Source organism: Desmodus rotundus, chromosome 9, assembly GCF_022682495.2.
Source record: "Desmodus rotundus isolate HL8 chromosome 9, HLdesRot8A.1, whole genome shotgun sequence".
NCBI classification, from domain to species: domain Eukaryota; kingdom Metazoa; phylum Chordata; class Mammalia; order Chiroptera; family Phyllostomidae; genus Desmodus; species Desmodus rotundus.
Genome location: NC_071395.1, coordinates 78,596,602 through 78,612,816, shown reverse-complemented (window position 1 = coordinate 78,612,816; position 16,215 = coordinate 78,596,602). Strand labels below are relative to the sequence as shown.

Here is a 16,215-nt window from a genome sequence, read left to right as displayed (position 1 = left end):
AAATGATTGGGCCATGCTGGGTAAGAGTTTGGCCTTTTACTTAGTAAATGAACAAGGAAGTCTAAATGACAGGATGCGCATGATATCCCATTCTCTCATCTCAACCTGCTTTCTTTCTTATTGTTGTATGTTTGGTAGAGAACTAATTCTGTATGAGAGAGTTACATAGGGGAAAATATTGCTAAAAATGGATTATCAGTTATAGTAAAATCAGATTGTTTGTAGTTACTTCTTAGGGCATTAGGCAGCCTGTAGGAAGAAGAAGAAAGAGAAAAAGCTCCAAGTGAGCATTTCCTGTGTGCTGTGCTTTAAGATTATTTTTCTGAAAAGCTATTAAGAAAGTCCTTTAAACACTGATTGTGACAGGCTGCACCTGACTGGGAATCCAGGTCCTCTCATTCTTGGGTCCCCCCTGCCGGCCGACCATGTGTGCCAGCTAACTAGACTTCAGTGTCTCCACCAGCAAGCCCGGGGTAAAGCGACTCTGCCTCCTCTGGTCCTGGTGACAAGGATGTTCAAAGAATCAAAGCTGCCATGTACGAGGACATGTGGCACAAACTCTCCCTGGCCACCACCCAGTTTTCTTCATTGCCTTATGCACTGGAACCTAATATCACAGACACATGGTCAGCTTGCAAAAGCCTGAAATCTGAACTTGTCTAATGGACCATAAATCTGCCAGGTACCTGCATGATCAGAATGCAGAATAACAAACAGAGCTGCTGGCGGTGTAATGAAGGGTTTACACACACACACACACACACCCTCCCCCAGCCTCACTCCCATCCCCCAGCTATAAAAAAATTAGGTACGAAAATATCAGTGGCTTTATGATACCCCCCTTTTAGGTATAAGGGAAAATATTAAATATTAGCCTTCCCCAGACTCTTAAAGACACAATGAAACAACTGAAATATGCAAAAAGTCCTTTGCATTTCAGAGGGGTTATCACTGTTTGGCCCTCAGCCCCCCATTCTGATAACCAATTCATACTTCACTACAGGGACCTGGTGTCACTTTGCTAAACTTCTTTTCTACCAAGAGGTAAAAGTACCAAGCTGAGACTCAAACAGAGTCTGGTACCTTATTAAGTACCCAGTGCCACCCTGGACAACCATGGTGCTAGAGAATGCTAAGATCAAGGCTCTGTCTCCACACGCTTTCTAGGTGAAAATATGAAACACAAGACCTGAGTACCTGGCTAGGAAATGGAATTTCTTTGCAAACAGACTGAGTGGGATTTTTCCAAGGACTTTCCTCTCTTGGTTACCTAAGCTGCAAAGCTAGACAGAGCTTCAGACAATCAAAGGAGTCTGGGGCTTCTCCTTCTTTGCTCTTCTAAGCAGGCAGTTCCTGGAGCAGCTCTCTAAGATTGGGTGAGAGTATGCTGGGCCCAATACACTTGGCAGTCAGACTGGAAGGGAGCCTGGGAGTGCCCCTTCTTGACTGCACATCACAGACTGCACACCCTAATGGCTGCTCATCCAGCAGGCACTCCCACTCTTTTTCCTCACCGGTAGAGGCCTGATTTGTTTGGGGCATTCAATGTCCCATGGGTTCAGGGAATGTAGCACTTCCGTACCACCACAGGGTGAATGTGAATTTGTTTTAGCCAGCCTAGGAAACTCTATTTTCCTGGCCAGTGATTAGTTTTAAGCACACAACTCAGTCCTGGCCAATGAGTCCTGGGGAGGGGTGAGAGAAGTCTATTGGGGAGCTTCTGGGAAAGGTCTTCCCCCCATAATTGAAATGCCCATTCATTCAGCCAGACGCTGTGGAATTTACAGGTAGATGTCTAGAAATTTGGCAGACATCTGGCAATCATGAGGAGACAAGTTCAAGGGCCATGCCATTAACCAAGGAAGGTAGAGCAGAAAGATGAAGAGTGCCAAAGTCCTTGATTACATCACTGAGCCATTGCAGTCTACTGTGCTTCTTGCTACAAGCGATGTTAAATTACAGCTAGGTGCTGAGCCAGCTATCTTCTGTGTGCCCCTGCAGATCTACTCTTCAGCTTTTCCATCCTGTTCTCTGCCCCTGAAGCTGATATGGACCACACCATCAGGCCCCCTTGCCTTCTGACCTCCACAGGGTTGGGCTAATAGGCAGCCTCAGAGGAAGACTGTGGGGAGGAGAGTGAAGGCAGACCATTTACTTACCCAGCTCCCTTCTGCAGGGTCACTCCAAGTAGGCTATGTCCCTAAAATTATTGCTCCTCACTGAAGGTGCCTTTCTCTCCTTCTAGATTCTAGTAATTCTTCCCTCCCTCTTTGGACCTTGAAGCTATTACCAAATAGTTCTGCTGATACAAGTCCCTTGATTCCACTTCAATCCCACATCTTTGTAAATAGTCCCTTTATAAAACTCTTCTCAAATAATCCTAATCTGAGTATGCAGTTTCTTGTTGAGATCTTGATTGATGGAGGTATTCTGCTACTTGCAGCTAAAAGCAGCCTAAGTGTTATCCCCAGCATTGGATTCTAGTTCTTAAAATCCAGAAGACATCACAATATAGGAAATTCCAGTACTACTTTCCATTCCAGTTCCTAATGAAGTTGGTGTGGTGGGAGGCAGTGGTTGGAAGAAGGAGGTGGGAACAAATGGCATATACCTATGTCAAGGAGGGAGAAATAAATGGCACATGCATATATATGTTTTCTGGAGGAAGGAAATGATGAGAATCACATCCAAATAACCCTTAACAGTACATTGTGTACAGTTGTACACATTTTAATTTACAATAACCTTGTGAGAAAGGTCTCTTGATTTTCACTTTACAGATGGGGTCAGGTAAGGAACAGAATTGTGCAGTAACTTCTCAGAGGTGCAGCAAGCGGGTAAACCAGGAATGGAAACCAGATATACTGACTCAAATTCTGTGGTTTTCTTACTCCTGAGGGCTTGCCGTTCCCACCATGAATCAAGCCCAGAAAGGCAGGGCACCAAAAGCAAAGAGGCAGGTGATTTGTGGATTTATGCTGCCCTGCTTATGCTCATCTAAGATTTTTCTGAAATTCCTTTAACATCTAAGAAAAACCACATATGCTAAAAAGAACCCAACCCAACAGCTTGCAGTAGCCTGCAATTCCAGAATAAATACTGAAATTGGCAGGACACATTGTATCCTTCCTCTCAATGGGCCACGTGAGGACACTGACTAACATCTGTCCCACGTGTCTGGGAATATATAGTATTTATGTCTCGTCTAACCCTCTGATGCCTCTTTCTTGTATCAAAAAACCTGCTGTGTCCTACCTTCTGATCTAATCTAAAAATGTCATCGACATCTGGCCCCAAAGACCTAAAAATTCTTTTTAAGAATCCTCCCTGCCTTTTGTATCCTCCCCGCCTACTAAGAGAACGACTCAGATGAAATCATGCCAAGTACTGAGTAAATGGGAGGGGTTTTTTTAGTGGAAACCATAATGCTATGCTGTGACCACATTTTCACAATACTTCGGGGGTGGGAGGGTGGCCCCTCTGCCTGGATAGGCTGGAAGGCTATTTCACATTTTGTTCAGGGTAAACACAGCCCAGATTCAAGAGTCAAGACCAAGTCATAAGACTCACTGCAGTCAAACTCTGGCATCAGCCCCAACTGCTTCTAGGCAGCTGTGCCCTCACCCTAACAAAACCACCTAGAAAATGCCTCCATGAAAAAAACAAAGCAAAACTAGCACTCTATAGGACTGCAGTATGTGGCAAGAATACTGAGCATTAAATCCAGTTTAATATCTGAATCTTTCCCCCCAGAGCAGCTGAAAGCAGCTTTTACCACCAAGGGGTATTAAATAATGTCGTGAAATTAATCGCTCATTTTAAAACCATAACCTTGTTGAAATAGCTAGTTTTGACCCAATACTGATCTAATACTGACCTAATACTGGGTAGACAGAAAAAGACAGACACAGTATGGTGTCACTTATATGTGGACTCTAAAGAAGATGAACTCAGAAAGAGAGAGTAAAAATGCTGGTTACCAGGGGCAGGGGTCGGTGGAAATGGGAGGCACTGGTGAAAGGTTATGAACTCCCAGTTACAAGGTCAACAAGTTCTGGGGATATCTAATGTACAGCATGGTGATCAGGGCTAATACTGTATTGTATTCTTGAGTGCTGTAAGAGAAATCTTCAATATTTTTACCACAAAAAAAGAAATGTGTAAAGGAATGGAGATGTTAGCTAATGCTATGGTGACAAGCTGTTTGCAACATATAAATGTATTAAGTCAACACACTGTACACCTTAAACTTACACAGCACCGTATGTCAAAAACATTATGTCAATTATATCTTAATAAAGCTGGGGGAAGGAAGGAACAGTGATGGTTGAGTGCAGAGTAAGTGCTCAGTAAATGTTACAGTTGAAACAGATAATGTCAACTGCTCTCTGTGGGTATGGAGTTTTAAATAATTTTTCCCTTTGTAATTTTTTTGCTTTTTCACAAAGCATATAACAGTGGGATAGATATAGGTTTACAGTTATTCATATGAAAAATAATACAATGATTAATAATAAAAGAATAAACTGTTTTGCATACTCACAACTGTAAACCCACTTTTGCAACACCCTGTATATAAAATTGGATTAAAAGATTTAAAAAAAACAACAACCCCCCCCCCCCCCCAAACCCTGGCCAGGTAGCTCAGTTGGTTAGAGGATCGTCCTGAAACACCAAGGTAGCAGGTTCCATCCCCGGCCAGGTCACATATTAGAATCAACTGATGAATGCATAAATCAACGAGGCAACTAGTCAGTGTCTCTCTCCCCGCTGCCCCCTTCCTCTTTCTCTCAAATCAATTTAAAAAAAAAAAAAGAAGAAAATAAGAGCACTATTTCTTGGATGCGCCTTCACACCTCAAATGGGCTATATATATCCTAATTCTGCTGATTTGTTACACGACCAAAATTACTGGGGGCAGGCTCAGTAAAACCAAGCACAGAAGAAAAAAATAACGGCCAAAGCAGCAGCAGGTAATCTTTTTTTAAACAAATGGGCCAAAAAATTTCTAAGAATTTCAGCTATGCCTAGAATTACCTCGGGAGCAATCAGTATCCATTTTGATGAGGCAGCTGCATCTGGCATTAAAAGAAGCTGAGAAGTGTTTATTAAAATCTACACCTAGTTGAAAACTGAAATAAGGGAATAGTATTTTCCAACCTTTAAAAAGTTAATGTATTTATTTACTTTTAGAGAGAGGGAAAGGGAGGGAAAAAGAGAGGGAGAGAAACATCAACGTGTGAGAGGTGCATCGATCAGTTGTCTCTCACATGCCCCCAACTGGGGACCTGGCCCACAACCCAGGCATGTGCCCTGACTGGGAATCAAACCAGCGACCTTTCAGTTCGTGGGCCAGCGCTCAATCCACTGAGCCACACCAGCCAGGGCAATTTTCCACCCTTTAATTTAATTTAATTTAAAGGGTAGAAAATACGATTAGTTTTGATTAAATGCCTAATCTTCCATGCTAAGCTCAAATGCTCACACTTATTTTTAAAATAATTGGATAGATTTCAATTTTCAAAATGTATGACACATCCAAGTTAGGCTGAGAACTAGCTGCAGAGCAGGACAGTTCACCTTGCCCTAGGGAGCACGAAGGATGGAAAATCTGAGAAAGACACAGTTAAGGACTCACCTTGCCAACAGGATCCCCTGGTACTCTTCCAGTTGTCTCATGAAGCTGGGGTTGGGCTTAGTCACCGTTCGTCTTTCCTTCACATAGTCATAGGCTCGGTCCAGATTCCAGCCATATTCCTTCATTGCATAGGCAATCACAGTGGAGGCTGACCGACTCACCCCCATTTTGCAGTGCACAAGGCATTTGGATCCGTGTTTCCTAGTTTGGGGGATTGAAGTATGGAGGAAAACACAATAGCGAGTACACTTTAAAAGCTGGGTTCTAAATGTTGCCAAGTTTCCTGTCCTGCCCTTCCATTTTCTTCTCTGCAAGCCATCCCACCTAAGTGTACTTGTATGTATCTATAATCGAATGTGCAGGGAGGGCAGGCAATTCTCGTGTACTCAAAAAATATGCCATGCTAACATTAAGCCTCTTTAATTCATTCAACAACAAACGTTTACCAGGCATTCACCATATGTAAGACCATGTGCAAGATACTGTGAGGCAAAGATCAGTAACAGCTTTTTCCTAAAAGGTAGGATTTTGTGAGAGATGCAGGCAATTAAAGTTCAAAATGGTAATTGCAATGATAATTGGTCACAGAGCCGTCAGGGGAGAATTTTCAGTTTAGAGACTGGACCACACTTGGGGTGTGGGTGGAGGCCAGTCACTTCATAGCCTCAGGGGAGTGTTTCATGGCTGGCCCACTCTTGAATTACAGGTGTGGCAGTGATTCATGTAATTGACCCAAAAGTTCTGAATTGCTTCCAGTTCAAGTTCCAGTAAGGGTTCTGTCGCTGGAGGAGAGCAAAACCCAAACTAATCCTCCTTTTTACTCAGATGTAGCCCTGGAAATTACTTTTCTCAACACCACAACTGTGCTCTGTCTACGGTCTGGCTGTATGACCCGTGGAGCTGGATGGGACCTTGAGATGTAGCACATGGCTTTTTTGGTGAGGAGGGTGGAATGAATGAATAACTACTTTTCTTTTTTAAATGAGGTGGAAGAACAAGAAAACAAACTTACCATAGGGTGATACAAAACCAAAACAAAACCCCTCAGTCTTAACACCAGAGTTTATTACCTTGTATAAGCATTACTCGATTGTGCCAATTCTGCTAATAACACAGTGCCTGGCACAGAAGAAGCCTTCGAATATTTGCTAATGTGTGAACAAACTTATGGATCTACTGATTAATCTGTCAGCTGTAAGTAGAAACATTTTTACATCTGGAAAAAAGAATGGTTGCTCTTATCACCAGTGTACATGGGCTGGAATTCTTCCCAAGTGGCTATTCCAATAAATTAAAAAAGTGTACACATCAGCCCAAAAGGGGAATTCACTCACTCACTGTATTAGAGTAGATAAACTTCCTTCTGGAAGCTTATAATCTTCCTGCTGACGCTGGAGGCACATGAAAGAGTTAAGCACCAATGCATGGAGGCATGAGTTTAAGTGCCAAAATGAGTGAGCCAAATAAGCTATAGGAATGCAGAGAACAGTCTGGAATAATTAAAACAGTCTCAAGAGGAAGGTAAGACTAACCTCCTCCCTGTCAATTAGATGCAAAATTTTGGTGTCTAAGGTTGGTGTGGCGTGTCTGTGTGCTCAGATGATCCCAAACAGCTAGAACATACAATGCTGGTTTTGTTTATGACACCACAGGGTTTTCATTTAAACTACAGTTGGGAGGCCAATGCACAGTGACTCAGATGGAAGTGCAGACATGTGCTCAATATTTCCCCATCAAGCTCTGACAACTTTAATGCATAAAATTTCAGGTCTATACCTGCAAGCACGAAAGGTACTCAAAGTTGGTCAACCCTAAGAAAAATACAATTTAACATCCACTCCCATGAAAACACTTCGTATTGAACAAGGCTTCTCAATGGATGGCTTCTTACTCATGTAATGAAGATCTGAAGGCAGGTCTCACCTAACCCAATTTCACCTTTCAGGTTTAACCCCACTTCTCTACCCCCTCACCCCCGCCAGTGCTGGATTGTCCAGATTAAGCCTGGTATCACATTAGTAATTCTAAACCCACCTGTGTGTATACAGAGCCTGGAATGCAGGGCTCTGATTAGGGTAAAACACTGGACGTGCCCAGTGTGCTGTCTGGGAGGCACTCACTCTCAGATGCCGACCTATACTTGCAGGGACTGAAGAGCAAGTGCCTGCTGAATCGTAACCTGGGCACCTCATATATCTCACCCTAGCCCCAGCCCTACTGATATCAGCTTTTCTTTTCATTGAATCTGGGGCCTCACCTTGAATTCGAGTCTCTCTAGCTATGACCCTGACAACCTGCCTAGTCTTTTCCAGTCCCCTTTCCTTAAGGCAGGGGTGTCAAACTCATTTTCACTGGGGGCCACATCAGCCTCATGGTTGCCTTCAAAGGGCCAAATATAACTTTAGGACTGTATGAATGTAACTACTCCTTAACACTTAAGCAAGAGCTCAGCGCTGCCACCGGGTAGAAACAAGGTGGAGGGCTGGATTCGGCCTGTGGGCCTTGTGTTTGCCACCTGTGCCTTAAGGCATTAGACTATTCCTATGTACATGATGGACTCTGAAATGTGAAATGATCTTAGGTTCAAGTCCTATCTTTACCACTTGTTACTTAACCTCTCTGGACCTTATCTCTACAGTCTGTCCACCTGTGTAGAGAAGGACAGTATATTCCTCTCTGGGTTTTGGAAACTATTATAGGAGAGAATATACGTGAAGCACCTGGCACACAGTAAGCATACCATGAGTGGTATTATTATTGGGAATAATTTAATAAAAGAATATGAAATGCTCTTCAAAAATATAAAACACTCTTTTAGGTGTTGGCTAGATACTGTGAGAATGAGCTCAAAGCTAGAGTATGGGAATTCAGGTAACTAAAAGGAAGAGTGTTCTGATCATGAAGGTCCTTAAGTGTGGAATCATTCTTAACTTAGCAATTTAAAAACAGAAGTGTTTGTCTTCTGCCAGGGATGGTTTGAATGTGGTCCCACCCGAAGGGGGAGTGTGGCCAACATGAGCTTTTATGGTTCCTTGTATTGAAGGCAAGGAGATCCCCAGAGACTTAAAAAAAAAAAAGTGTTGACATATTAATACTAATTAATACTAAACACTACATCAATACCATCAAATAGCTTCACTAAAAGGACCAATTAAATTTTTTTTTAGAAAGGACCAATTAATTTAAGGAGGACATCAACAGAAAGGCCAGAGAAAAATTTCACTATTAAGAATATCATAAAAGCACAATAAAAAAAGAAAAAGAAAGAAAAGATTTCCAAAGCTCACTATGTTTATCTCCTTGTTTATAGAGGGGAGAACCCAGCAGTCTAATAATCTGGAATAATTTCTATTATATAACTTTAAAATATCTCCAGAGGCAATTTAAGTATTTCATTCAGAATTTCTTGTTTCTCTCACTTCTATTTCCTTTGCTGCAGCTTAAGTTTATTTACTCTTATTCTGTGCTCAATGGAAAGAGCCAACATGAGGTCATCTTCTTCCAGGGGCTTTATCTACTTAAAGGAAAAGTATTAAGTCGCTAGTCATTTCCCCCTAGAATTAAGAAATTCCAGTCTTCTTTTTTTCTTTATTTCCCTTTTCCTGAGTACCCTCAGTAAGTTATCTACAGCTTTCAGGCCCCAGCCATGTGTGGTACACAAAGAACAAGGGTAAGAATGTGTGCAGGACCCAATACTCACTTGGCTTTAGAGATGAATTTGTAAGTGTCATTCCAGTAAGCCAGGAGATCCGTTGCCTCTTCATCATACACCCGAATGTTATGATACTCAAAGACTCCTGGGAAGAAGTTATCTATCTCTCGAGTGACATTCAAAATATACCGCACCCTGAAAGGAAACCAAGGGAGAATATGGGCTCTATTACTTAAGCTAAATCCAATTTCCAGCACTGTTTTTCTTACTTAAAATTTGTTTACTCCCTAAACTGAAATTAAATACTAAAATTCTGAAGAAAGCTAAGAAACTAAGAGGTTACACTTACTCAGTACAGAAACTATTTAACAGGGTCCTGGGCATACCTGGGCACCAGGGAGTTACTGGGAGAAAAGTTGTCTACCAAGTTCAACATCTAAATTCCACTTTCAGTTTATGTAGTTACACAATCTCAACTTTGATAGTCTTTTGAAAACATGTCTCATATTTTACTCCAAAGGTTCAATCTAAGTTCCATGATGTGATCTAAGTTCCTCTTTAGTCACTAAAATTACCAGCAACATAATTTATTCTTTGCAAGTCATTTGTATTTAATCAAGTATCTCAAGAAAACGGAAAAATTTCCTCCTCTCTTCCCAAATGCCAGATTGTCAGATTTTGCTCTACTACTGTCTCTAAACTACAGGAAATGCAAATGAGGCCAGGGCTGGGAGGGTCAGGAAAGTTGGACTTAAAAAATCTCTTGAACTCTCTAGGCCGCATTCCTGGCTGCTATGGCAGCAGATGTGTCTGAGAGCTCTCCCGTACTGAGAGGCCTGCAGAAAAGGGTTTCTGTATCATTTTTTTCCCTGCTCTCTCTCTCATTGCACAATCTCAATAAATGCTTGGATTTAATTTGCCGAATGCTTATCTTTTCTCAACCTTGCATGGACTTAGACATCACTGGAGTTTACTCCATCAAGACAACACGGGCTCATTTCTCTGCAGAAGCTGCTTCCTTCTCAGAACCACATGTAGGACTCTGCATCCCAATCTCCCAAGTTGGAGAAGGGATGACAGAAAGGGAGAGCCATTCCCTGAATGGTGTGGCTCAGTGGGTTGGGTCTCATCCTGCAAACCAAAAGGTCACCAGTTGGATTCCTGGTGAGGGCACATGCCTGGGTTGTTGGCCTGGTCCCCAGCTGGGGGTGCAAGAGGCAACGGATCCATGTTTCTCTTGCACATGGATGTTTCTCCTCCTCTCTTTCTCCCTCCCTTCCCTTCTCTCTAAAAATAAACAAATAAAATCTTAGAAAAAAGAAAAAGAAAGGGAAAGCCATAGCTAACCAATTCCGTGGTTAAGGTGAAAAGACCAACATTGTTTCTGGGAACTGATCTGAATCTGTTTTAACATAGCATCAAAGTCCTTTACTAGAAAGGATTTAAAAATAAAGTTGAAAAGCAAGCACATACAACTGTGGAAAAGAGTCTAGCAGTTCCCCTAAAGGCTAAACACAGAGTTACCATATGACCCAGCAATTTCTCTCCTAGGTGGAAAGTCAGGAGAAATGAAAACATAAATCCATCTAAAAATCTATATGTGAATAGTCATAGCAGTATTCAAAATAGTCAAAAGTAGAGACACCCTAAATGTTCACCAACTGATGAATGGATAAACAAAATGTGGTGTATTATAGAATATTACTTTGCAATAAAAAAAGTGAAGTACTAATAACATGCTACAACATTAGTAAATCTTGAAACACAATGTTAAGTTAAAAAAATCATTCTTAAAAGACCACATACTGAATGATTCTATTTATAGTATATGAAATGTCCAGAATATGTAAATCTATAGAGACGGAAAGTATATTAGTAGTTTCTAGAGACTAAGGGAAAGAAGGGAATGGGGGTGACTGCTAAAAAGTACGAGCTTTCTTTTTGGGTTGAAAAATGTTTTAAATTGCTTGTTGCACAACTGTGAATGTACTGAAAACAACTAAAGTATATACTTTACATTTTAAAAATATTTTATTTATTTATTTTTAGAGGGAGGAGAAGGTAGGGAGAAAGAGGAGAGAGAAACAATGATTGGTTGCCTCTTGTATGTGCCCCAACTGGAGATCAAACCTGCAACCCAGGAATGTGTCCTGACTGGGATTCGAACCTGCGACCTTCGCTTTGTGGGATGATGCCCAACCAACTGAGCCACACTGGTCAGGGCTGAAGTATACATTTTAAATAGGTGAACTGTATAGTACATGTAGTACATCTCAATAAAACTCACACAAAAAAGGCAAGCACACTTTTCTTATTTTATTTAAAATAAAAATGAACAACCTCTCACCTCCAATTCCATTCTTCAGTAATGGATTATAGAACAGAACTTCCCAATTCTTTTTATTACAGAACTCTAGGCAGCCACTTCCAATTGGAATTGGTACCCCTTGAAATTTCTTTGTAATCTCTATACAGACTAGCATTTTGCTTGGGGTTCTAAAGTCAGTAGACTGGTGAAAACAGACTTTATGTCAAAATTATACTTGAAAATCCCTGAAATGTTTGGGGATATAGATCTTTGAACTGTAATTCTTCACCCACTAAAGCAAGATCTAAGTTGATATCTGACTATCCTACTGTCTTTTAAAACAAATATATATATATACACACATACATATATATATCTGCATTTTATAATTTAGCCTTGTAAGTAGTAAATGAGATGAATCGGTCTCATTTCCAGCTGGGATTATAAGTCAAAAGTCAAAGTGTATTCTGAAGTCAAAGTGTATATATGCATGGTTCCAATGCATTTGGCCAGCACTGCTATATCAAATCTCAGATTTCACATTAAATGCTGTTCCTAGGTGCTACTTTCCCACAAACCACAGTCAATTTTTCTATCATTCTTTCACATTTATTGAGTACCCTATTAAGCTCTGAGCTAGATAGACGTATGTTTTACATGTCTATCTAAACTAAAACTAAAACTAAACTAACTAAACTAAAACTAAAATAGCCTCTGCTTTCAAGAACTCTAGACTTAATCCTTAATCAATTCAAACTTTTTCCAATTAAAACTTTTCTATGTATTTTGATATCTTAAATTAAGTAACCAGATTTCCTCCCCTGGAACTCTTTTTATAATTATTTGGCTTGAGTCCTGCTCCAAGTTCATCTTAGCAATTACGACATGCCTTTCTTTGGGGGAAAGTAAGGAGTATGCATCTAATCAGGTTAAAGATAACCAGAAGGCTGACTGTAGCTGAGAAAACCCTCAGCCCACAACCAGCCAGGCAGCCATCACCATCTGAGTCTTAGTAAGTCTTATCTCTGTCTATAATGAAGAGTTAGCATGGCCAATTTCCAGACATGATTTTCTCTTCTCTTGTTGAGATGATCTGACCTCCTAAGGCCAAGTTCAATAAAATAATTTAGGCATTAGCTAGGAAGTTAAAAGGAAAGAATGGCAGATTTTTGTTTGCTGAATGTTCACTATGGTCTCAATTGCTACAATAAAACTCAATAACCAGGCTGTTGAGGAGCACATTTCTGAATGCAAGGTAGGTCTTTTTTGTTCAATTTCAGAAGCTTGTCCATTTTACATTTATAACTTAGTGGGCAAGCACTTTACTGAGTCTCATGTATTTTTGGATCCCTAGCACCTAGCATTGTGCTTGGCCACAGAAGATGCTCAATTGAATAAACAGCCGTGAAACCAACATATGCAGTTTTGCATACTCTAACATAAAAATAGAAACCAAAGGCAAAACTAAAGGGACAATAAAAAGATCTCTGGTTACTGGAGTTGGGAACTGGGGGGATAAATGGATGGAGCATAGAGGGTTTTTAGGGTAGTGAAAATACTCTGTGATACCGTAATGATGGATACATTATACATTTGGCCAAAGCCACAGAATGTACAACACCAAGAGTGAACTGTTAGCTATGGACTTTGGGTGATTATGATGTGTCAGTGCAGGACCATCAATTATAATAAATGCACCACTCTGGTGGGGGATATTGATAATGGCGGGGGCAGGCTATGCATGTGATGGGGCAGGGGTATATGGCAAATCTCTGTACCGTCCCTTCAATTTTGCTGTGAACACTTAAATTGCTCTTAAAAAAAGTTTTCTTTTTTTAAAGGAACCAATAAGTACATTTGGTTTTAAACAGCATGAACTGCTTATACATTTGTTTCTGAAAGCCTTGCCACTGAAACAGTTGATCTTTCTTGGTAGGTGGGAGGACAAAACAATGGGAGAACAGCAGTTTCAGTTCTTATTAGACTGCACCTGATTAGAGCCAACGGGGAAACAACTCTTAAGCTTAAAGTAACTCACTGACAGCTCTTTGACAGGAAACTGGTAGAGGTAAAACAGTGATGCTTACCCTCGGTTCTGTAAATCTTCTAAGTTGGAGGCATTCCATTCGGAGCCCTGTGGAACCAAAAGGACAAGATTAGGGAGTATTAACAAATGAACCAAATACAATACTTGAACAGGAGGCTTGTGAGGGAAGGAGCAGAGTTTCTAAAAAGAACGCTGATATCATCACTGAACTTCCAGTCTGTGTGCCAGGTACTTTATATATATGTTACCACGTTTAGTTTCCACAGATGACAGAGTAAGAAAGCTATCTTCATTTTTACTGATAAGAAAACCAACCCTCATAGAATTAAAATAATTTCTGTTCAAGATCACATTGCTGGAAGTGTGCTTTTGACCATCTTCCAATCTAAGTTAAGTGTCTGTTATTCTTGTTTATTAGAATACTGTGATTTTTTCAAAAGCATGTATCACAATTTTTATTTGTGTATTTATTCATGTGCTTATTTACTACCTCTCTCCTCCACACACGCACACACTGTAATGTAAGCTTCTCTTGTTCCCTATGGAAACCCCTGTATACTGCCTGATACCTGGCAGGTAGTCAATAAACATTTGTTGAATGAACAAAGTGGCATTATTACAAATTAAACTTAGATTTCATTCTAAAGCCCACACTTTCTATTGGATTATGTTGCACGTAAGGAGTGTGTGTGGGGGGTAGTGTGTGTGTGTGTGTGTGTGTGTGTAAAAAGTGAAAGAGCAGCTTCAGACAAATGAGGGAAACATGATATGCAAAATTTAAGGAGATTCTACAGATTATCTGGAAGATACACCAATTTTTTATATTTTGACACATTTGTTTTCTCTTCTTCCCTTTCTTTCAATATATATCTCCTACTTTTTTCCCTGACCCATTTAAAAATAATTTGAGCATCATACTTCCCTTCAATACTTGAGCATACATTAAGAACAAAAACATTTTCCTACATAATTCCACTTTTACAACCAAGAAAGATAGTATCAATACAATAACAACCTATCACTCATATTTGAATTTCAAAAATTGTCCTCAAAATGTACTTTATATCCATTCGATCACGAGTCATGCTTTGGCCCTGGCTGGGTAGCTTAGCTGGTTAGAGCATTGTCCTCATACGCCAAGGTTGTGGGTTCGATCCCTGGTCAAGGCACATACAAGCATGAACCAATGCCTAAGTAATGCCTAAGTAAGTGGAACAACAAATTGATGTTTCTCTAAAATCAATAAATTAAAAATAAAAGAACCATACTTTGCATTTAGTTGCATGTCTCTATCTCCTTTAATCTAGAACAGTTCATCTTTACCTTTGTCTTTTTTGTGTTATTGACATTTTTGTAGACTATGGGTCTGTAATCTTGAGAGAACTCCTAACAATCTGGATTTGATTGCTTCCTGATGACTAGATTCAGGTCAAGGATTCTTGGCAAGAATATTACAAGGCTGATGTTATGTACTTCCTACTGCATCAAATCACGAGGCACATAATGCCAGTTTGTCCCACTGTCATGCTGACTCTGAATGACTGGTAGTATCTTTGTGTCTGGTACATCCTTCTACTGTACAGGTTTCTTTACAAATAGTCATTTTTAGGTATAAGTAATCTTTGAAGCCATGTGAATATTCTGTTTCACAATAATCTTTTACACTATGGTTTTAGCATCAATTGCTGATCTTGCCCAAATCAATTATTTTGTTGGAGGTTACAAAATGGTGACTTTCTAATTCCATCATTCCCTCTGCATGTTAGCTGGCATTTTTCTGTAAAAGAAAGCTTCATCTAATCAATGTTTCCACCCTTCAGTTGAGTGTTAATATGAACTCTTAATTCTTTTTGTATTTACTGTTATAATCTATTATGATCACTTTCTTTTGGGCACTCAAATTGTCCTGAATTTGGCCAGTGGGAATATTTTCAAGCAGGCTTGTTTTGATATGACTCCATTAGCTTTTAGCAATTCCTTACTTTCTGGTACCCACCCCCCAAATTGTTTTAAATTCACTTTGTGAGTGAAGCCCACCATTTCTCCAAGAAGCCCTGGCTTCTTTTAGTGAAGAATGGTACTTTCTAATCAAGATCTGGGCATTAAAATTAGGTGCCCTCATAACTAGTGGGTGTCACTGCTTCTAAAATTTTTCAGTGGACAGATCTGGCAAATATTTCCAAATATATAATCAGTTTATACTGGTACCTCCAATTCAAATTTAACACTGCAAGGTGCTTTCTTTCTTGCCCCTCCCCCATCATTTTATCATCCTACCCCACAGTGAGAACCTTGGTTCCCAGCAACTCATTTGCTTTACTTACAAAATAGTTTCAATATTATTACACCAACACCACAACCAACAACAAACCTGTTACATTCAAAATTTCTTTGCAGTTCTTTTTTTAAAAAAATTATACCCTACTTAGGGGTACAATCAGAGTATTATGCTTTAAAGTGATTTAAATCCATCTTTTTCTGTGAGGTTATCAATTTGATATATATTTGGGTTCATTTATTTGTTTGTACTCAATTTTTCCATTTTTTTAACAATAATCTTTATTTTTCAA

At 40.0% G+C, this 16,215-nt stretch overlaps 1 protein-coding gene across 4 annotated transcripts in view; it reads right to left on the bottom strand.

Moving 5' to 3' along the window:
* The window catches only part of SSH2 (slingshot protein phosphatase 2), a 233,294-nt gene that overhangs the window by 13,356 nt on the left and 203,723 nt on the right, over nt 1-16,215 (bottom strand). For all 4 annotated transcript variants that reach the window (XM_053911812.1, XM_024565153.3, XM_045199208.2 and 1 more), the window contains 3 exons: nt 13,686-13,732; nt 9,339-9,485; nt 5,639-5,839 (listed from right to left, as the gene is read on the bottom strand). In XM_053911812.1, the coding sequence (XP_053767787.1) occupies nt 5,639-5,839; nt 9,339-9,485; nt 13,686-13,732 (395 nt within the window). The remainder of the gene's footprint in view (nt 1-5,638; nt 5,840-9,338; nt 9,486-13,685; nt 13,733-16,215) is intronic.